The sequence below is a fragment of the Pyrus communis genome, chromosome 15, assembly GCF_041283825.1.
Source record: "Pyrus communis isolate YQ-2024b chromosome 15, ASM4128382v1, whole genome shotgun sequence".
NCBI classification, from domain to species: domain Eukaryota; kingdom Viridiplantae; phylum Streptophyta; class Magnoliopsida; order Rosales; family Rosaceae; genus Pyrus; species Pyrus communis.
The window spans coordinates 37,415,574-37,437,409 of record NC_142579.1 but is presented as its reverse complement, the minus strand read 5'-3'; the positions used below and the strand labels follow the sequence as shown (position 1 = coordinate 37,437,409).

At 39.5% G+C, this 21,836-nt stretch overlaps 5 protein-coding genes and 1 long non-coding RNA gene across 9 annotated transcripts; 5 read left to right on the top strand and 1 right to left on the bottom strand.

The window, feature by feature from the left end:
• Positions 1-143: 143 nt before the first annotated feature.
• Positions 144-2,768, bottom strand: ADCL (D-aminoacid aminotransferase-like PLP-dependent enzymes superfamily protein). The gene is made up of 5 exons (XM_088686241.1): positions 2,319-2,768; positions 2,143-2,189; positions 1,571-1,749; positions 711-1,384; positions 144-553 (listed from the first exon to the last, which is right to left on the bottom strand). Exons 1-5 carry the CDS (start codon positions 2,521-2,523, stop codon positions 459-461), a joined length of 1,200 nt encoding a protein of 399 aa, XP_088542367.1. The 5' UTR covers positions 2,524-2,768; the 3' UTR covers positions 144-458.
• Positions 2,769-4,395: 1,627 nt separating this feature from the next.
• Positions 4,396-7,467, top strand: LOC137714343 (uncharacterized). Its single transcript, XM_068453584.2, has 3 exons — positions 4,396-5,146; positions 6,064-6,144; positions 6,811-7,467. Exons 1-3 carry the CDS (start codon positions 4,771-4,773, stop codon positions 7,176-7,178), a joined length of 825 nt encoding a protein of 274 aa, XP_068309685.2. The 5' UTR covers positions 4,396-4,770; the 3' UTR covers positions 7,179-7,467.
• Positions 7,468-9,115: 1,648 nt separating this feature from the next.
• Positions 9,116-12,581, top strand: LOC137741490 (uncharacterized). 2 transcript variants are annotated; one of them, XM_088686098.1, is made up of 8 exons: positions 9,193-9,885; positions 9,986-10,317; positions 10,433-10,772; positions 11,143-11,291; positions 11,379-11,472; positions 11,981-12,052; positions 12,162-12,231; positions 12,308-12,443. In XM_088686098.1, exons 1-7 carry the CDS (start codon positions 9,325-9,327, stop codon positions 12,204-12,206), a joined length of 1,593 nt encoding a protein of 530 aa, XP_088542224.1. In that variant the 5' UTR covers positions 9,193-9,324; the 3' UTR covers positions 12,207-12,231; positions 12,308-12,443. The 2 variants fall into 2 exon arrangements, with proteins under 2 accessions (XP_068337298.2, XP_088542224.1); XM_068481197.2 differs by having other exon boundaries at positions 9,116-9,885; positions 12,162-12,581.
• A 1,051-nt stretch (positions 12,582-13,632) lies between these two features.
• LOC137734283 (tetraspanin-19) lies at positions 13,633-15,876 on the top strand. 2 transcript variants are annotated; one of them, XM_088685542.1, is made up of 5 exons: positions 13,633-14,385; positions 14,664-14,743; positions 15,030-15,110; positions 15,211-15,315; positions 15,461-15,876. In XM_088685542.1, exons 1-5 carry the CDS (start codon positions 14,283-14,285, stop codon positions 15,722-15,724), a joined length of 633 nt encoding a protein of 210 aa, XP_088541668.1. In that variant the 5' UTR covers positions 13,633-14,282; the 3' UTR covers positions 15,725-15,876. The 2 variants fall into 2 exon arrangements, with proteins under 2 accessions (XP_088541668.1, XP_068329678.2); XM_068473577.2 differs by having other exon boundaries at positions 13,634-14,385; positions 14,644-14,743; positions 15,461-15,801.
• A 76-nt stretch (positions 15,877-15,952) lies between these two features.
• On the top strand, positions 15,953-21,692 carry LOC137734276 (aspartate aminotransferase, cytoplasmic). 2 transcript variants are annotated; one of them, XM_088685541.1, is made up of 12 exons: positions 15,953-16,036; positions 18,922-18,993; positions 19,239-19,300; positions 19,423-19,506; positions 19,595-19,694; positions 19,783-19,903; positions 20,102-20,265; positions 20,372-20,509; positions 20,659-20,780; positions 20,927-21,021; positions 21,168-21,288; positions 21,454-21,692. In XM_088685541.1, the coding sequence occupies exons 1-12, from the start codon at positions 15,968-15,970 to the stop codon at positions 21,536-21,538; spliced, it is 1,233 nt and encodes a 410-aa protein (XP_088541667.1). In that variant the 5' UTR covers positions 15,953-15,967; the 3' UTR covers positions 21,539-21,692. The 2 variants fall into 2 exon arrangements, with proteins under 2 accessions (XP_088541667.1, XP_068329673.1); XM_068473572.2 differs by lacking the exon at positions 15,953-16,036 and adding an exon at positions 18,278-18,579.
• LOC148690977 (uncharacterized) lies at positions 16,284-17,218 on the top strand. The gene is made up of 2 exons (XR_015956598.1): positions 16,284-16,723; positions 16,805-17,218. It is a non-coding gene; the product is annotated as an uncharacterized LOC148690977 (long non-coding RNA).
• Positions 21,693-21,836: the final 144 nt, after the last annotated feature.

The window sequence follows — 21,836 nt, the reverse complement described above, 5'->3', positions numbered from 1 at the left end:
ACCTCAGGCATTATTGATAGAGAGACTGCTGTTAACCTGGAGAAAATTGTTGTAAATCCCGAAGATAAATGGCGTTATTCGTTCATCGACTACAATTGGAATGAGCACAGGCTGTTGGAGAAAGTAGAACTGGCAAGAGACCATGCTATGAAGGTGCTTAAATCTGCAGTAATCTTTATACATTAAACACTGAAAAATATATTGACATTCCATATAATAATACATCACAGCAGTTTTGGCTTGTTAACAGTCAAATAAAAACTCTGACTGGCTTTTACGACAGCACCGAAATAAATTTTATCATAACTAAATCGCCCTCCTTGAACGGTTGATCCTTCGTGGTTGAGAAAAGGATCCGGACAGAGCTCCGTGTACAGGACACAAATGTGGCAGTTGGGTAATGACAGATTTCTGACACTTGAAACTTCAACAGAATTGAAATGTCAGCTGGTGCCGGCTTAGTAAGGAATAGGTGCTCGGACAGAAGGCGGGCCGGATTTCATGTCCTCAATAATAAGATTCAGGAGAATCTGAGTCAACGAGCCTTCTTTACCTGTGTAATAAGCTCCAAAAGTTTCATTAGGCAACATTTGAAAATAGTAGTTAAAAGAAAGAAACACATCAAAAGAAAGCACAGGGCGGACATTTGGTCAGTCATTCATTCGGTTAATTTATGTTCAAAGTTACACAGGATGGAGATAAGTTCTTACCATCCCCAATGATCTGCTCGTCCCACTGCACTACAGGGCGGACGAGAATTCCACTGCCAATAAGCATCATCTCATCTGCCTTCTTCCCTTCCTCAACAGTCACATTGTCTACTCTTACTCCCCGAAGCTTGCCTTCCCCCACCAGCCCTTCTGCAAGAGCCAAAACTCTCCTCGCTGTGCACCCACTTAGGATTTTGTCAAACTGAGGCATCACAAGTTCCTTCTCTTTTGTAACAAAAGCCACATTCATGTTAGGCCCTTCAGCGATGAATCCATCTCCGTCCAGCCATATGGCTGCGAATGCACCCTTTTCTTCAGCCTCCATCTTCGAAAGCACATTTGGAAGATAATTCACACTCTTCATGGTTGCAAATTGGGGGGGTTTTATTGGGATCGAAGAAGTTACTACTTTAATTCCCTTCGAACTAAAGGGCGATTGATCTTGGATCACAATAGCATAAAGCGATGGCTGATTGCAGCCAGATGGGGATAACTGAAAATCACCCGGTCCTGCTGAGAGCCAGTATCTCAGAGATCCTGTTTTGCACTTGGAAACACTCACAGTTTGTAAAAGTATCCTTCTTATGGTTTCCCTATCAAATGGCAGGTCAATTTTCGCCATGGATGCTGACCTTAAAATACGGTCAAGGTGCTGGTCCAACTCGTAGAGATATCTTCGATGCAGAGAAGAGAGAACAATAAACAAACTTGAACTTACTGACTAATTCACATCTTAAAAATCACAGCACTGAAAATCTGTGTGCGCGTGTGTGTGTGTGTTAAGATCATACAAATTTTCAAAATCCATGTTCGATGTTCAACAAAAATTATCCAGACATTAAAAGGCCAAACTCACTAACCCATCCTTTATAGCAGCAGTGTCGAAAACACCATGCCCTCTGTGGACCATGTGGTCATCAATGGGAATCACCATAGCAGCTGGATCCGTCGTAATTCCTCCGAAAACGCTAGAGTACATGGCGAGAAATTGTTGCTTACCATTCTGATTTTCGCGGTGTGTTTTTAGCCTTTCAATTGCCTTTCTACATAGAAAAGTTCAAATATCATAAAACAGAAATAAAAAAATAAAAATAAAAAAGTCTTGAACATGGATATTTAGTAATTAGTACTAATCTATGAAGTCTGAACTAATCTTTTCCAGAATCAAACAAGTCTCAAACTTTACCACACTTCATCGCAGAAAATAATAACTCAAGACACCAATTAATATTTTTTTACTTATTTCGCTGTACTTTTCTAACTTTTACTGCAAGCAAAGAACTTTAAGAACAGTACTGAAGCATGGAGTACTATATGCACACCCTATTTAATTATGTCCGTTGATTTTTCTTTCGTTTATTGAATCCAAGAACATAAACGAATACGGGGGTACAGAAGAGAAAAGTTCATGATTCAAAGGCGAGAAGGTGACCTCTGTGGAAGTCAACTGTGGAACCTCAGAGACTTGGATCCCATAATCTGGCACAACCAATATTGTCGTTGTTAGTGTTCTAATCATGAACTTATATGTGAGTACTTGAGTTTTTTCAAAAAAATTCGACATGTTTATAAAAGCGACTATGAACAGAAGTGCTTCTACGAACTTACCGGACACAGCTTTGGTTCGGTTCGACCTTCTGATGGGCCTCATCTCTCCGGCTCCGAACAACCCATGTTGAAAATTAAGCAACCCATGTCCGGAAAATAGATGATTTCGTGAAACTACGATCAAACCCCTTGAATGGCGAGCTGGGTTTATGGGAAAATGCTGGGTTTGCGAGATGGGTTTCGGGAGAGACGGGAGGGAAGCCATGGAAGCGATCGGAGTGAGCTCTGCGAAAACGAAGACGTCAATCGGTGACTGAGCTTAAGTATAGCCTGGGTTCGATTAATACTGGATCGAAGGTGGATCCTGCCTTTACATTTTTTATTCCTCGTGTATTACCACCACGGCTTAAGGTGGCGCGTGGAGTGCACACTCCGGGGTTTTAAGGATAGGTTTTGAGCTTGGAAAAGATCATGTGTATAACTTGGAAAAAAAAAAAATTTTAACGAAAAACTTGCGGTATGTTAATTTTAACATTAAAAAGTCAATTATGGTACTATTCACTTTATCCTTTGTTTTGTTATTATCGTCAAAACTCAAAATTTTCAAACTATTTTTAAAAAATACTATTACATTTCGTTAAAATCATACTTCAGATGGTTTGGTGTTTCCTATCTAAATTCAACTTTTTTATGCGATTAATTATTTTAATGTCATGTTTGATTGCATTGCATTCAAATCAGTTGAAATGACGTGATAATTATATTTCTTCTCTGCAACAATTTTTTGACAATCACAACATGACAACAATTCTTTTGAGTTTTTAATGAGCCATTTCAAAGTATTGTATTAAAAAATCAAAAGATGTCAAGGAAAAACGAAGGCTTCTTGTTTCTTCTAATGGATTTATGCCAATTTTTTAATGGATTGACGTCATTGAGCAAATTAGCTTTTGGCTTTTTGTTTGATAGAATCTATGAAGCTTTAGAGCAACTTCACTGTTGCAAAGGCTCTCTCGGGCTATTTACTATTTAATCAATCCAGTAAATAGTAATTGTTCTTAATGAACAGTAATTATCTTTTACATCTTCACCTCTACACTAAATAGCCCTGGTAATAAGCAATAAAATCTTAGTATTTTTTTATTTATAATTAATATTATATTATTAATTTATCTCCAGATCCTCCTCCTTCTTCCTTCTTCTCTGCAGATTTCCTTCTTCCTTCTTCTCTACAGATTCGGTTCTGCTTCTTCTTCAATTCTTCTTCTTCAATTATGCATCTTCTTCTTCACTTCCTTTTTCCTTCTTTGTTTGTTTATCGAAAAACTTCTTCTTCAATTATGCATCTTCTGCATCTTCTCCGACAACCATCTCTGAGAAAGTCACGACGCCGACTCCGGGGAAAGCCCATGATGCCCACTTGGCCTTTAAAGAAGACAGATCCGGAGGCTCTGGTGGGTTTGGGACTGAAGAGGATCCTCTCCGCAGCTTCCAAGGACGACGGAGGTTGAGTAGTTGTAAGGTTGAGGCCCAGAAATGTAGAGGAGATGATGGATGACATCGCCCAGATGTCAGCCTTGCATCACGTGGCCTTTGGGCTCTTGGATTGGCAACTTCTGCCGGGCCTCTCCTTCAGGCCTGCTCAGGCTCGCTCGCTAGCACACGCTGGGCTTCATCACTCGGGCTATTTAGCCCTGTTCCTATGCTTGTCCCTTGGGCTGGAGCACACGGTGGAAGTGCTCTTAACGAAAAGCTCTGGTACTAATCATATTTTTATACTAAAAAGTCAATCCTGATACTATTCACTTTACCTTTTATTTTGTCTTTATCGTTAAAACTTAAAGTTTTCAAGTCATTTTCATTAGTTTTTTCTTAGAATGTAACTTTTGTTTTTATTTTCTTAAATAATATATATATATATATATATCAAAAAATAGGATAATAAATTGACTTTAAATTCGTAATTTATGAAATTTGTTTTAAATATTTATTATTTATGCGCAAAAAAATATTATTAACTGTAATATTCAATGACAAAAATTAAATTTTATTTTCGAAGTGTGGTTATGGACTCACCATTTGCAATAGGATGTTTCTTGTACCTAATTAGACAAATTATTATAATATTTTTATAATTAGGCCAATCATAACCTAACGGCCACGGCCTACCAAGTTATCAAATTTTCAGCTAACCAAAGCGGTTGTGAAGTGTACGCGCCACCACACAGCAACACCCGCCAAATCCCGAGTGCGTAAAAATGGTGCTGACTTGCTGATCATATCTGAAAGCAACAACACCGACTTCTCTCATACGTTTCACACTTGCAAATTAGGGTTTTTGAAAATTCAAATTTTCAACCCACGAACTTGGATCAAGAGCCCCAAAATTTGGGGCAATTGAAGAACCTAGGGTTTGCTCGACCAAACTTCAATCAATCATCACTACAAAGAATCAGAACCTAGTTCGTTTCTGTATCCGATTGAGCTAGGGTTTCTTGACCTTGGTTCAAAAATGGAGATAATCGGCGACGCGCTTCGCCAGGCGTTCATGCCGAAGCACGAGTACGAGAGCCTCCGGGCGGAAGACAGAGCGTGGGTGAAACTTCAGAAACCATTGCTAATGGCGTCCATGGCTTTGGTCTGCCTCGTAGTTGTTGTGTGCACGGTTATCAGCTTGAACATTGTGTTTCCGGCCGACCCGGCTAAGCGGCCGTTCTGCGGCGACCGGAGGCTTAATTCGTTGCCGATGAATGTGAGAGGCGGCGATTCCGATCCGTTTCCGGGAGCGTTTTATCTTACGGATCAGGAAATTGCGGATTACTACTGGATGGTTGTGTTCATTCCCACCTTGATCATTTTCTTGGCTACTTTCATGTATCTCGTTGCGGGTAAGGAAGCTTTCAAGCTCTACTTTGATTTTTTTTTTTTTTTTTTACAATTTGAAGTTCTTGTTTGGATGCTAATAAATCCAAAAGGTAGGAAATTAAATTTTTTATTTTGTGTTTGTTGTAGAAAGGTGGAGACTTGGTTCATTACGAGTGCGTTAGGATCGAAATATCTAGTAAAAAATGATTGTGATTAGTGATAACAAAAGGGAAGACTTGGGGAATTTGTAGGTTACATATTGGATAGTTGTGAGATCTTGGTCTATTTGGTTAGAAAAATCATCAGAAGTACTGTAAGGAAATGGCATTTATAATCCGGGGTTTGCTGTCTCGGATAAGCCATTGTCTAAGTACTCTGAATTGTAAGTTATGGTGTTCACTTGGTGGAATAGATTTATGCTTATAATACTTCAAGTTGATAGCTTTGTAGCTGGTGAATGAGTACTAGAAGCCATGTACTCACCCGGAGCACAAAAGTGAATCTCTTTAGTAGTTTTTTTTTTTTGGTATTCTGTAGTAGAAGTAGAACTTCTGTTAAAGCCAATCAGAAGAATATGCATCAAAGCTGAAAGACCACCCTTAAAGGGTCGATATTTGAAAACTTAGTAATAAATATGGGGCTTTATATGGTTCCGTAGTGGTTGATTCACACCTCGTGACCAGCTTCATGTCTAGGGCATAATCTGCTTGCGAAGTGTAGAAATGAGTATTAATTGGTTGTGCATGGATCATGGTATACAATTTTGTTGGAGAAGGGACATTGTGTTGTTGGATATTGCCTCATTATTCTACAGGGAATTTTTTTTTGTTTTTTTGAGAAAATATTCTACAGGGATTAGATCTAACAATTTTCAGGGCAATAATTTGATTTGGATATGCTAAATGGTTTTCAACTTCTCATAGTTTCAATCTGGGTGCAGGAATCACCGTTGCTTATTCTGCTCCAACAAGACATGGATGCTTAAAAGTTGTTGAAAATAACTACTGTGCTTCCAAAAGAGGTATGCTCCCTTTGTCTTTCTCTCTCACACTCCTGGCACACTTGTTTTCTTTTTCCTTTATTGATATTTAGCTGTTATAACTCGTTTTCGCCCTTTCACACTGAAATTTTGCTTCACTTGTTCACGGTTTAGTTATTGGAATATTTCAAATGAACTACTGTATCCTATATATTTAAGTCACCGCTATCTATTGCTTATCACATGTGACTGGACTTGTCATAGATCATCTGGTTGCTGCATACTATCTCAACTTGCTTGGCTGTTTTGAGTTTTTACCCTGGTGCTAGTTATACAGTTACTAGTTACTCCTAAATAGCAATTGGGTATAGAAGTGTAGTGTGCCAGAATTTGTTCACACTTTTTTTAGTTGCAAGTGAGTCAGGGTAAAGGCTTTCTTTTGTTGGTTAAAGATGGATCTAAGAGATTGCTTGCATCATGAAGATTTTTGTACTTCTTATTAGGGCCTTGCCAGAATGGGCATACAGAAGTTCGGTTATGAGTATCTTTTCCCGTGTGGCACTGATGGTTCATCCGTTTTATCATGCCAGTTTTCTTTAACAATACAAATTGTAGCATTTCTTTTATATCCTGGCACCTTTGGTCAGAAGCTTGGCGTTGCATGACAACCTCTAATAATTGATGTTTGACCTCTTTTATAATCTGCAGGTGGAGTTCGATGTCTATCGATTCTGAATGCCGTCTTTGCTATCATATTTGGTCTACTTGCATTGTTTCTTGGCTCTAGCCTCCTAACACAAGGAAGCTCCTGCTCTTTGCCCTTGTTCTGGTGCTATGAGTTTGGATCTTGGGGGATGGTTGTTCTATATGGAGGAACTGCCTTCTTTCTAAGAAGGAGAGCAGCTGCAATCCTTGATGAGGGTGAGTTTGGCGGTCGAAACCTAGGTCTTGAAATGTTGGAGAACCCCGTAGAAGTGTCACCAGAGGTGGAAAGGCGGGTTAACGAAGGGTTTAAAGCATGGATGGGGTCTTCACTCATATCTTCTGATGAAGAAGATGAACCTGACAGTTATTAGGAACTTTCCCACATATCTCCAACTCTAACATGTGAATGGTTTGGCATTTACGTGAAGCCTTTCAGAACTAAACAAGTTCCGGCAGACTTTTTGACAACTTCAGAAGAGGATAGAATAGTTTGAAATTCAACTTTGGCTCATCAAAGATGCCAGCTTTGAAATGGTTCTAGTAATGATGTAACACAAAGTGAATGCTGGTTGGCCGACTTTAGGATCATGTCGATTTTGTAACCTTTGTTGCGCGTGCCCTCTTTGGTAGCCTGTGAATATCTAACCAGATCTCTCTCTCTCTCTCTCTCTCCCCCTCCCTCCCCTCTCCCCACACACACCACCCACCCCCCCCCCCCCCCCCCCCAACCCAAAACAACCCAAAGTAACCAGATGTTCAGCCACGATTTTTATATCAAAGATCTATTGAACAATGCTGAGAAACTCATGGCATGTTACATGCTACTATGTTGCAAGTTATGGGTTATGTTTCCTTGATAAATCATACCTTTGGGGGTATTATTTATCATTGTCATTCACGACTTCTCTTGTTTCAAGTAAACATGTTCTCAGCCTTGTTATCAATTGATCTTTTGAACTTGTGTGTGTTTCGATGTGATTCGCCCATATCATGTACCAAGTGATGCGTTTAAGTTTAGGTTAGGTTACACAATGGGTCAATCACTAATCAAGTATCGAACTTAACACAAGTATAATACAACATTGTTATTAATGTGAGTCGAACCTAAAAGCTTTTACTCACAAGTGAAGAAAAATATCTCTAGATTGTAGTACAATTTTTGGTATATCATTTTGATTTTATTAATAATAATGGTGTCTATCAGAGCAATTCCACTGGGGGTGGGATAGGCCGGCACACAGCCAAAAAAATGGCCCGTCACCTAGGGAAGTCTCTCCATCCCACAGGATTACCTGGCACCCAGCCCAAGCTGGTCTCCAGGCCAGCACAAAAGTGACAGACCTTGGGACCGGCTCAACTGACGCCAGCGTGGCGTCAGAAGGAAGTTTGAACTGGAGGCCGTCTCCCGTCGACCTCGCGAACACCACTGGCCGCTTCATCTTCCTGTACTCCATCCACAGCAGCAAGTCCGTGTGCTCCAGTGCCGTCCAGATCTTGTCCAGGTCCTACTTCGAAAACCCGATGGCCACGAACACCTTGTTGAGGTGGTCCAGGTTGAGCTCTACGATCGTGTGGTGGAGGTTGAAGCCCTGGGTGTTGAGGTCTTGGTCGGAGATTGAGTATTGATTGGTGAGCGGCGCGACATGGTGAGGTTGAGGGGGAGTGGGAACGGTGGATTAAATAGGGTTTAATAAAATTGATAATATTTTAATAAATCAAATTATTATTTTATAATAAATAATAATAATATTTAATAAAATTGACTAGACTATTTAGTTTTAGGGGTGGAGATGCATTTGGTCTATTACTGTTCATTGGGGTCTATCACTGTTCACTGAGTGGATAAATGGGCTTGGTGCTGGGGCAAAGTCTTTAAGGGTGGAATTGCTCTCAATGACTTACCGTCCGCTTTTTTCCATCTTTAGACCCCAAGTATGGTGTAATCAAATGTCCGAATAAGAAACCCTTATAAGCCCAAACAAGATCCAATCCATCTTTTAGCAAAAATGATCCTGAGATTTGTATAACTCCTCATTTTAATCCCTAAGATTTGAAATCAAAAGAAGTGCTCTCTGACATTGTCCACCATCAATCATTTTGGTCATTGGGTGAACAATTATGTTAAATAAGGATCAAAATGACAAAATTATCCTTAATTTAATAAACAATATGCCAAAATGATTTCACCAAAAGTGAATGTATTGTTGTCATTTTATTCTTATTTTATGAAGATTTTTCATAAAATAACTAAAATAATTCACCGTAGATAAACATATAAACCAAAATAAAATGTTATGCAAACTTTAATGATCAAAATGAAAAGTTATGCAAATCGGGATAACATTTTGACTATAAACCCCCCAATGAAATTCATTGGTTAGTGCTGCTGTAACGGGTAAAACCCTAATCTCTCTCCTCCTCTCATCGTTTCTCTGCAGTGGCTGGGCTGAACGGCACAACCCTTCTCGACTCTCTCGACTCTCTCGACACTCGAATTCCCAACCAGCAGCAACCACAATGGCAGCATACGACTACGACGACGCAGGCACATACGACGAGACATCGGCGACGCAGCGCCAAACTTCGTCCGGAGCCCCGCCGTCTTCAGACCTCGGATACGACCCCAACTTCGTCCCCGACTCCGTAAAAGCCTTCGTCGTCCACCTCTACCGCCATATCCGCGAGAAGAATGTCTATGAGATCCACCAGATGTACGAGTCCTCGTTCCAGACCATCTCCGATCGGCTCTTCAAGGACACCCCCTGGCCCTCCGTCGACGCCGTCGCCCACTACGTCGACAATGACCACGTCTTCTGCCTCCTCTACCGCGAGATGTGGTTCCGCCACCTCTACGCCCGCCTGTCCCCGACGCTGAAGCAGCGAATCGACTCCTGGGACAATTACTGCAGCCTCTTCCAGGTTGTCCTCCATGGCGTCGTTAATATGCAGCTGCCGAACCAGTGGCTTTGGGACATGGTCGACGAGTTCGTCTACCAGTTCCAGAGCTTCTGCCAGTACAGAGCTAAGATGAAGAACAAAACCGAGCAGGAGATTGCTCTGCTCAGGCAATTTGATCAGGTAATTATCACATTCAGTTCCTCAATGTCAGAAACCCTAAACCCGAAGTTGGATTCTCATTGTTGTTTGAGATGACCATAATTGGGGTTTTTTTTGGCAGGCTTGGAATGTGTACGGTGTCCTTAACTTCTTGCAAGCTCTGGTTGAGAAGTCGATGATCATTCAGATTCTTGAGCAAGAGAAGGAAGGGCTCGAGCAGTTTACCGCCACTGATGGGTATGATTATAATGGTGGCAGTAATGTGTTGAAGGTGTTGGGGTATTTCAGCATGGTGGGTTTGCTTCGAGTTCATTGTCTTTTGGGCGATTATCATACCGGTCTGAAGTGCTTGCAGCCCATTGACATTACCCAACAAGGTGTTTTTACCACTGTTATTGGAAGCCACATTACCACCATTTATCATTATGGTTTCGCCAATCTTATGCTGCGGAGGTACATTGTTCATTTTGTATGTTCTTTGTGATTTGACTTTGTTTTGCGTTAGATGTGTACGCATATATAACTTTGTTTAGGTAGCCTTACAAGTATTACTGGTTTTTTGCTGCAGGTATGTGGAAGCAATTCGGGAATTTAATAAGATTCTGTTATACATCTACAAGACCAAGCAGTTCCATCAGAAATCTCCACAGTATGAGCAGATTCTGAAGAAGAATGAGCAGATGTATGCACTGTTGGCAATTGCTCTTTCACTATGCCCCCAGGTGAAGCTTATTGAGGAAACGGTGAACTCTCAGTTGCGCGAGAAGTATGGTGAGAAAATGAACAGAATGCAGAGATATGACGATGAAGCCTTTGCTATTTATGATGAGCTCTTCTCCTACGCATGCCCTAAGTTCATTACCCCTTCCCCTCCAAGTTTTGAGGAGCCCCTTGTTAACTACAACCAGGTATGTGAAACGTTACATTGTTGATATGATGATTTTTCTTGGAGAATGGTGCATACGATTCTAATTATTGATTGTGGTTATAATGCGTTTACATGATTTGGTGGTAGACTTGATGCATAGCATCAGCAAACACTTGAGCAATAACAAAAATTCCATAGACTGAAATTTGATGGTGTCATACCAGAGAGAAAAGTGGTCTTTAGGCTCTGGGGGTTTAAGGTTGGAAACAGAAATCAAATAGAAGTCTTACTATTAGATATATGGATATTTGAGGCAAAGTGTTGGTGGAGATCCTCTCTGTCTTTCTCTCTGAATGGGTTTGCGCGCGGGCATGTGTGCACAATTAATATATTCGATTTACCAATTGCAGGACGCTTATAGACTTCAATTGAAACTGTTCCTTTATGAAGTGAAGCAGCAACAGTTATTATCAGGCGTCAGGACCTTCTTACAAGTCTATTCATCCATCTCCGTAGGAAAGCTCGCAAGCTACATGGAAGTGGATGAATCCAAGTTGAGGTACTTAATGAGGATTCTGTTACTTATGTTTGTCTAATTCTTGTTTTGATTATATAATATTTGTTGTTTTGTCACTCTGTCTTGTAGGACAATCTTGTTGACATACAAGCACAAGACACATGCTGTTGATACTGAGGGAAAAGTTATCTCCAATGCTGATGTGGATTTCTATATTGACGATGTATGTTTTCTTCTATTACCTTTTTATCTTGTTAATGGAAACATGAACTCCTTATGCACTTGGTTTATGGGACGTTTGTCGAGGTGAATATAAACTTGCCTCAGAAGATCTAAAACAGTGTACAGCTGGCCTTATGCAGCATCGCCCCCTTTTTATATTTCAAATACAATTCTTTTCTGTTTTTTGAGTCTTAAATTATGTTAGGCCGACTCATAGTTTTCTTAAGTGAACATGTGATTTCGGTCTGTAGTTTGACTTAACTATACAATTCAATGCCCAAAAGGAAAAACAAAAAGTGTGAATGCAGAATGCTTGTCTTTGGAAATGGGTTCAGTTACTCTGATATTCCCTTCTTTTACACTTGGAGGATCTGCGTCTATCGATGTTTTTTTCTTCACATCAATGATGACTTATTTACTGGGAAATTGTTAGCCTTATCTAGTGTAAATTAGAATGGTAAATGATGACGCATATGTTTTCTGCGTGTAAGATTTCTATTCTACTGCAGGACTTGATTTCTGTCGTCGAATCAAAACCAGCAAAACGATATGGGGATTACTTCTTGCGACAAATCGTTAAGGTATGCACAATTCCTTGTTTTCCCTTATTTAAAGAAATCTTAATTAGCAGCGTTAGGCAAGTAAATAGTTAATCGCCCTGTTTAATATCTTTGAACTTTTTCATTACAGCTTGAAGGGGTGATCAATGATATGGACAGGGTAAAGCTCGATTGAGTCATCCGTCGCTTTCTAAATTACCGTCCTCTCCTGCAATTTTTGCTCGTTTAGATTCGTGTAATGACGTTTTGAGATTTTTTTACTTCTTGCTAATTACCTGCCTCATGTACCCGCTCGGCTGCTCTTTTGAATTGGCGGATGTCGTTTAACTCTTAGAATTATCGAAATGTAACTTTCCAAGTATTTTTTTCCCCCTGAATCCAAGTCATAATCGGGTGCATCGGATATTTCTCATAACACATGTCACGTGATGAGAGAGATATTTATATGTAAATATATAGTTGGGTTTTAGTTAGGCTTGAATTATGGCATGGATTATTACTTGTGATACTTATTTTATGAAACTCGTTAAAAGAACTTATCTTTCGTTCAGATGCCTCGTACTCCCCAATCCCCATATATGAACAGATTTATAATTGATGAGTAAAATAATGATCAAATATCACGTGATGAGAGAGAAACCAAATCTTAGTGCACAAAATCCAATTAGGCCTTAGATGTGGAATAAGGATCCTCTTCAGATTCTTTCAGAGATATTTTAATTACATATGTTTATCGTATATCATGCGATTAAAAATTATTGTAAATTTTTTATTCAAAATTAAATATAAAAAATATTGGACGAAAATCGACTACATAATGTACGATGAACAGATGTGATTTGAGGATCTTCGAAATCCTCACAATCGTATATCGTGCGATCATAAATTATTATAAATTTTTTTATTTAAAATTAAATATAAGCAATATCTGATAAAAATCGATCACATAATATATGATAAACGAATATGATCAGAGAAGGATCCTCATTCCTCGTTGCGATCACTCATGCTAATTGACTTTCGGGAAAGGCAACATTTGACGACAGCGATTACGTTAATTTCCCTGTCGTTTTTTAAATCCGCTAATTTTGTGAGCGGGAGAATTAGACTCGCAAGTCGCAATTGTTGTCAATTCTCGCTTGTCCTTTTCCAGGTACCATTTTTCATTCTACAATAATAAAACTTATTTATAGATTGTCCCCCTAATTGATTTTTATATTTTTTTTAACAGCAACGGACTTATAGCTCCGTTAATTAAGAATATACTCTCTTTTTTTGTGCAAATTCATTCTTTTCCTATATCATTTGTTTCACAAAAAAAAAAAAAAAAAAGTACACAGCAATAGTTTTTTACTTTATAAAGTGCATGCTTGTATATTCGTAGTGTCGATAACAACTATAAAAAAAATATATTAATTTCATTTTCAGCATACTATTTTTAGTCATCAAGATAGAAAATTTATGGCTGAATAAAAATATAAAACAGTTTAGCCACCTTTTGAAAATTTTTTAGTCCAAAATGGATCAAATTAATATTGAATGTTCAACCTGTCAGTCAAATATTATTTGGGTAATAAATACATGTACTAAGACAAATTTGGATGACATTTTATGAACATGAAGCCTCTGTCTTTGGTTTCTACTCCTACTTTTTTGAATGTTAGTTGTGTGGTTTTAACTTGGATTTGCATAGTGCGCACACATGTACACTTACCCTCCATCAAACATTCAACGTTATCATCGCATCTCTTTAAGATTTCACTTGACGGATCAATCATTCCGTCCAGGACTTACATACAAGCGGAATTTTAACGCGGTGGTATTCCAACCAATTAGACACTGTCATATTTTGTTGAGATAAATTTTAATGTACTGTGAATTCTGTTGTTATGGTGGTATTATAAACCAATCACACGCTATCATGTCAGAATGTTAACTGACTAATTCATCTATCGCCACAGTTGCATCTCGTTATGGGCACATAAGTCATTTGGGTATGTTGCCAGATTATCACCAAACCCCCATCTCCAGCAATTCCTTTCCTCCAACCCACATAGGTTTTTGTCAAGAAGGAAAGGTAGAATATTATTATTGTTTATTATCCTGAGTTATATAGGTAGCTAGGAATAGCCTAATAGATGCGGGCTATAGCAACACAGAGAGAGTAGTGCTGACTGGTGTGATAGAGAAATGGTGATCAGTGCAAGGTGTTGCTTGAACAACTCCATGAGAGCTTTGAATTTATTTGTCAATGTTTGTGGAGTTGCAGTCATCATCTACTCCCTTTGGCTCACCAAGAAATGGCAAGTTGGAGTCTCTGAGCTCCCTCCTGTCTCAATTGTCCCTAAGCCCTGGTAAATATATATACACATATACACGCACATATTTTACTTTTGTTGAATTGTGAATTCATATTTTCATGCTTTGGGTGATTCCGAGGTTCTGTATTCAAATCTTCCGCTCTCCAATATCGCTTGTATCAAAGAAAACGAGAAGGGTTTTTGCTGTTTTTTGTGATAGACCTATAGAGCAGAGGCTTCCTGCAGTTTTTCTTTAATCTTGTTATATTTTGCATTTGTTCGAAAGTCATCAGTTGCAATTTTGTTTGACAGGTTTATATATACATGTTTAGGTATGGGAATTGCTGTCTGCCTGAGCACCCTTTGCGGTCATATTGTTGCCAATTCCGTCAGCAGTGTTACTCTCTTCATTGTATCCTTTCTGGTGTATACAGCTTTTGTATTGACATTCGATTTCAAATTTTTGTTTACTATGTTCGAAAAAAAAACTTGGGAGGTGATTTTCACACTCGTTTAATTTTCCTGCACTCCTCCATTTGAGTGCAGAACACTTGAAGATGAGTGTCAAAATCGCCATCCAAACATTTCTGCCTTTTTTCCCTTCAACTTTTTACCACTTTTTAGCAATTTGAATTTAGTTTTATGAATATTTACATAAATATCATCAATCTGGTTTGTCCTTGACCAATTTTAATTAGTACATAATCTTCGTCTTCTGTCTTCTTTGCCTTGAAGTTGGAGTGATTGTCTCAATTTTCTATAGGATGGACTGGGAAAAGGTATGCCTTCATAGACTGCATTCAGTCTTTTAAGCTTGGTAGCCATTAACTAGTAATCACTTTTTCAATAAGCTGCTTTTTTGGCCTGCTTTTTTCACAGCAATTTGCCAAGTACATTGATGAGGATCACACCCTGTTCAAAAACTTCTTGAGGTTTCATCTAAACATGTGCCGCATCATTGTAATTCTCATTTTGATACCGCAGGTACAAAAAACCCTGTTTTTTTACTCGACTTCGGACATTGTCTGAACCGTTAGATCATCATAATTTTGGTGACTTAACGGTTCAGACAATGTTTGCACTACAGAATTTCCTGCGACTTTGAGCTAAACCCAAGTTCATTTTGCAGATCAAGGCTACCGTGCTGGCAATCATTCTTTGGGCCATTGGTTCTGAGCCGAGGACGGAACATTTCAACTCTTCTGATGTCACAAACTTCAGATACTCATTTTTAGCAGCACCTACACAATCGTTACAAGATATATCAAGACATGGATTCAGAAACTACGAAGTTTCATCACCAGAATTTGAATCTCCACCACGCCCAAGCCTTTTTTCAAATGTACAAAGATTTTTCAGAATGCGTTTTCAAAGAAGAGCCACCCTTAGTTAGGGCAGAAGTATATAAGTTTTGGGTTCCCTGCATTTTTGTATTTAGTTGAAGGGGTTTAGAAGTATATAATCTTGGCAGTGCCATTAGTTCACTGTCGCTGAAATAGTGAAATGGTAAATGCTTTTACCGTTGAAAACCAACAACCGCTTGTCCGAAACTCCAAATCTCAGCTCACCACCCCCGCCATCCAGGTCCAAAACTCTACGGACGATTGCCTACACTGCCACTCTCTCAGCGGAGATCATGGCGTCTGAACATGGCGGTTCTGCATTTGCACACATTCCTCAGGTTCCTGAAGCAACAATTCCCGTGGTAAGGAAATTAGATTTTCCCACACTTTCTTAAAACTTGGATTTCTTTGTGAATGGTTCAAAGACTCATGGTTCACGGGATACTTGCATTTGCCTAAAACTTTGAATATTTGTGTGTCTGGTTATCGTGGTTGATCCACAAGAGATAAACTCGCGCTCCTATGCATTAGAGTAGTTTAGCATCATCATACAGTGTACATGTCCCAGACACCTTATCAAAACCACCCGATTTTTTTCAATGCAGCAGGTCTAGCTATGAAGACATATCGTTACTATGATCCACGAACACACATACTAGACTTTGAAGGTAAGTTTTTGTATATAAATGCTACTTGTATTTTCCTTCTTTTGTATGCCATTACCTTGCATCCCTCTCTTCTATTGTTGATTGTATTTTCAGTGGACTTATCGTTTATTTCTGTCAGAAGATCGATAAGATTATGTAGGCTATAATTTGTTTGTACCTATTATTCTACCTAACGTTTTCCATCCGCGACAATGCTTGAACGTTCTTTTGTTCACATCTTCTAGTTCCAGTCTCAGTGAATGACAGGAATGCTGGAAGATCTTCGTTCTGGCCCAACAGGAGCTATCGTGCTTCTCCAAGCATGTGCGCATAACCCCACCGGTGTGTTGATCCAACTATGCCACAGTGGGAGCGGATAATTTCTTTGATATTGCTTAGCAGGTATGGTACAGTTTCGTTTAAGCTCGATTTCAGCTTCAACCTCGCAGTTTTATAAGATCCCTCAACTGGTAAAACCTGCAGGATCTTGTACCTGAGAAATTGGTTAAGTTTGCTGTATATTGTAGGGTCACTGTCTTGCGGTCTGCGTTGAGTCCATCGGCAGTGTCATAGATCGAACGTCGTCATCTTACATTAGGGCATAGTTTACTCACCCTTATTGTTACTGTGCAGTAGGACTACCTTGACGGTTCTTGGTCCCAAGGCAGTTCCTCATCTTGTAGATGCAATACATGCAGCTGTGTCCACTCATGTCTAAGCCAATTTTGAAGTGCATAAAGTGGCCATATGGTAACTCTCTTGTAATCCAAGGGTTACCAGTGCTGGTTTGTTGCCTATTTGTATTAAAAATAGAAAAATGCGAGCAAAATGCTTGTAACTTGGTTGGTTAGTAGCATATATTGTTTACACATGAGATCATAAGTTTAATTTTCCTCACCGTCTCATCTCATGATCTCAATTTATAACTCAATTGGTTAAGAACATAGTTAATAAAATAAGACACTGGTGTAGTACATTAAAAATACGTACATACTACTCGAGAACTGTGCCTAAAGCATGCTTTTTTTTTTTTTTTTTTTTTTTTTTAACGTTTAATGCGTTGGGCTTTTAAAAGATGTGTTTTAACGAATCATTAAGAGAACAACTTCAAATAATACATTTGCACATACAATACACAAATTGAAAAAGAAAAGCTAAATGCATTTACGCTTACACCCGAAGTCGTAAGTTTAATTTTCCCCCAGTTTCATTAGTTTAATTTCTCCCAACCCCAGTATCGTAGGTATAACTGGACGGGCTTAAAGCCCATGGGCTTTTATATAATGGGAAGAGATGCATGTACGCTTACAAACAAGAGGCAGAGATTCAGCCCATACCCACAGCCTCGATGCACGTGCCTACCAAAATTTTATCGGATGTCCCCGAAGGGACTGCCTCCCCAAATTAGATAACATCGATAAGGCCGAAGCCACGTGCCCTCGATGCACGTGCCCACCGAAACGGTTTTTCACGTCCCGGATAACAACATCAATTCGTAGCAGATAAAAAAAAAAAAAAAAAAAAAAGAAGATAACAAATTTTAAATCCAACGGCTAAGAATCCCGTACCACACAAAACCAACGGCGGATCGTGCAGAATTGGAAACAGAGATTTTCTTCGAGAAAGAAAAGGTGTAAATACAATACAAATTGTCAAATAGAGGCAGTTAAGGAAAAGCGGGGCCCACTTAATCAGAAGGGATGTGATATCTATACACTACATCTTACTTCTCACACATCTTTTTAATTTTCGGTAGTCGCATCGAATGAATAAAAAAAGATCAACGAATAAAAAATTATTAAAAGAAGTGTGAGAAATAAAATGAAGTGTGTGAATAACACATCTTAATCAGAAACGTCAGGGAAGAGGAGAGAGGCCTCCACAACGCGCCACGTCGTCAGCCACGTATGCAATTAAGGAAAGCAAATCGTTTTCTTTCCTTTTATAATGCCCATACAGCGAAGACACTTTACACAGCGAGCGCACCAAAACTCGAAAAAGGCGTAATTTAAGCCCAGGAACGAATAAAACTGCCTAACATGCGCCCACAGTTAACATCACCCCACGCCCACAGTTCTTCAGTTTCTACGAGTAGTGATCGGAGGCTAAGCGCTCTGGTACGACACCTCGCTGCCGAAGATCAATCGTCCTCCGCCATGGATGCTCACAACAACTCCATCTCTGCCTCGCCAGCTTCCGCCCACGCCAATTCCGTCTTCGCTCACGTTGTTCGCGCTCCCGAGGATCCAATCCTTGGGGTACTCTCTCTCTCAAAGTGTCTGATCTTTGCTTGAATCAATTTATGAGATTTCAGATTTTCGCGTAATTTGTAGTGATGGAGTTTTGATTTCGGTTGCGATTAAGCTGAACCGTTTTCAAATTTTGGTAATGGATTGAATGTTTGAACTGTAATTTGATCGTTCGGGCCCAAAATCCTTTTCGGTTTTCGATTTCAGAGTATTTTAATGTTAGCTTTGATGTTGATCGTGATTCATATACTAGTTTGATCGCGCTTGTTTATCTTTATCCCAACACCTATCGTATTAATCTCCGTCAATTGATTGATTGATATCCGATTTTTGACTATATTATATGAACAGGTTACTGTTGCGTATAACAAAGATCCAAGCCCTCTGAAGTTGAATTTGGGTGTTGGCGCTTATCGAACCGAGGTGAGTCCCTTCATGTACTGAATTTAACATGATTCATCAAGTTGTAGTATGTATTGTTAGCGAAATCGATCTTCTCTAATGTATGGAAATCGAATGGTTTCCGCTCACACGCAGAGCTGATGTTCGTTTCATTGTCAAAAATTCAAAATTATGCGTATTTTCGTATATTAAAAAGGGAATGACTTGTTATCGTCATCTGTGTATGCGTTAATTTCTTAACTTGTTTTGTTGTCATGGAATGGCAGGAGGGAAAACCACTTGTTCTTAATGTGGTGAGAAAAGCAGAACAGCTGCTCGTTAATGACATGTAAGCTATGCCATTGTCAGTAAACTCATTTCGCTTTTAATTTAAGACGCTGACATTATTCACGTTAGCCTGATTTGTGCCGTTAATTATTGGCTTACGATTTGATTCCTCATTACACCCAGGTCTCGCGTTAAGGAATACCTTCCAATCGTTGGACTGGCAGATTTCAATAAGCTGAGCGCTAAGCTGATTCTTGGTGCTGACAGGTATAGAAGACGGATTGATATCTCGTCGAATCCTTTTTTCTTTATCACGTTTTGGTTGGAGGTGTATTGATCATGTTGTTTGCTACAGCCCTGCTATTCAAGAGAACCGTATTACTACCGTCCAATGTCTATCGGGAACTGGCTCATTGAGAGTTGGAGGTGAATTTTTGGCAAGGCATTATCATGAAGTAAGTGCTTACATGTTGCATCTTCTCTTGTTTCTACTACTGTGTAGATTATAGTTCAGCGAACTTAACCGTATCTATTTTACCGCAGCGCACAATATACATACCCCTGCCGACATGGGGAAACCACACCAAAGTTTTCACTCTGGCAGGGTTGACTGTGAAAAGTTACCGGTATTATGATCCAGCAACTCGTGGCCTTAACTTCCAAGGTTTAGAACTAGACGTGTTCATAGTTTCTTATTGTGTCTATCACAGTTGAATTTCTTTGCCCCAACTTTTTCATCTTCTGCCATATAGTTTTTTCTTAATTTACTAATAGTTCTTCCCTCGTGGGGTAATTGGCTGCAGGCCTTGTAACGTGTCAATTCTTCGTCCTGTTTTAATACTCTTTTCGTTTCGTTTAACAGGCCTCTTGGAAGACCTCAGCTCTGCCCCAGCCGGAGCAATTGTACTTCTCCATGCATGTGCTCATAACCCCACTGGTGTTGATCCAACCCTTGAGCAGTGGGAGCAGATCAGACAGCTTGTGAGATCAAGAGGATTATTACCGTTCTTCGACAGTGCTTATCAGGTAGATCGCGTATAAAGTTCCAACTCCTCTACACACTAGTTTCTTCTTCTGTTTAACGTCACGCTATTCCAACTTCTCATGGTGAATTGTTTTCTTTTCTTCATAGGGTTTTGCTAGCGGAAGTTTGGATGGCGATGCACAGTCTGTTCGTAGGTTTGCTGCTGATGGTGGAGAGTGCCTTATTGCTCAAAGTTATGCAAAAAACATGGGTCTGTACGGCGAACGTGTTGGAGCCTTAAGCATTGTAAGACTCATTCCATAACTTTCAGTTGCGATATCCCTTATTTTGATGCATCCCACAAAAATTTAATACGAAAAAGAACTCCATAATTGGCATACATCTTAAATTGTCTCTTGATTGCATTCATTGTCGAAATTTCTACTTGAACATAGGTCTGCAAGAATGCTGATGTTGCAAGCAAGGTTGAGAGCCAACTGAAGCTTGTGATCAGGCCCATGTACTCGAACCCACCCATTCATGGTGCATCCATTGTAGCCACCATTCTCAAGGATAGGTACTCTTTGAATCTTGTTCAAATGCCTGTTAAATGGCAATGACTTGATGTGTCTTTATCTAATTTCTGAATTCCAAACTGAATTTTGTTTTTTCTTCACTATTTTGAGTTCTAGTTGCCTTATCGATTTTTTATTCCGTGGTCAGGGACTTGTTTAACGAATGGACAGTTGAGCTGAAGGCCATGGCTGATCGTATCATCAGCATGCGGCATCAGCTTTTTGAATCCTTGCGTGCTAAGGGTGAGTATTTCCCTATGGGTATATAGAATTTTTTGTTAATCAACATCGAATGGAAAAGGAAAGGCGAAGAAAGACAACATAATTTATATGCATTTCCGTAGCAGTTTGCATAGTTACATCACCTCACTGAGTTATATATTCTGCAGGCACACCAGGTGACTGGAGCCACATCATCAAGCAAATCGGAATGTTTACCTTCACCGGATTGAACTCCGAGCAAGTTGCCTTCATGACTAAAGAGTACCATATTTACATGACATCCGACGGGTAATCAATCAGCTTTAATCATGACTTCTTTTATTAAACGAAGCCTAATCTTCTGAACGTCGAGGGTAGAAATTTGGTTGCATATCTAAACGCGTCTTGACGCAGATAGAGCGAGGATTTGCAGAACGAGGCGATCGACTTAATTTTCTTTCTTCGTTTTTGCAGGAGGATTAGCATGGCGGGTCTGAGCTCAAGGACCGTCCCTCATCTTACCGAGGCAATACATGCCGCTGTTACTCGCGCTGCATAGTCGTATGTTTGGAAGGCAGCATTTCCTTGTTGTGAGCCAACTCCAATATTGGACTCTTCCCTTTCTGCATGTAATAATTATTTTACCTCATTGGATGAGGTTAAAGCTTTGGCCGAGTATCATAAAATGAAGAAAATCTGGAGGATTTGTGTGATGTTTTCTACCTTCCCCATCTTTAACTTTATATGCATTCAAAAGAAATTTTCATGTCAAACTATAAGTTTTTTGGAGGATCCATTGTTTCATAATTTTTGTATGTTTTCGATTTCAATAGTCCGGGACGACGGAGTAATTTGAA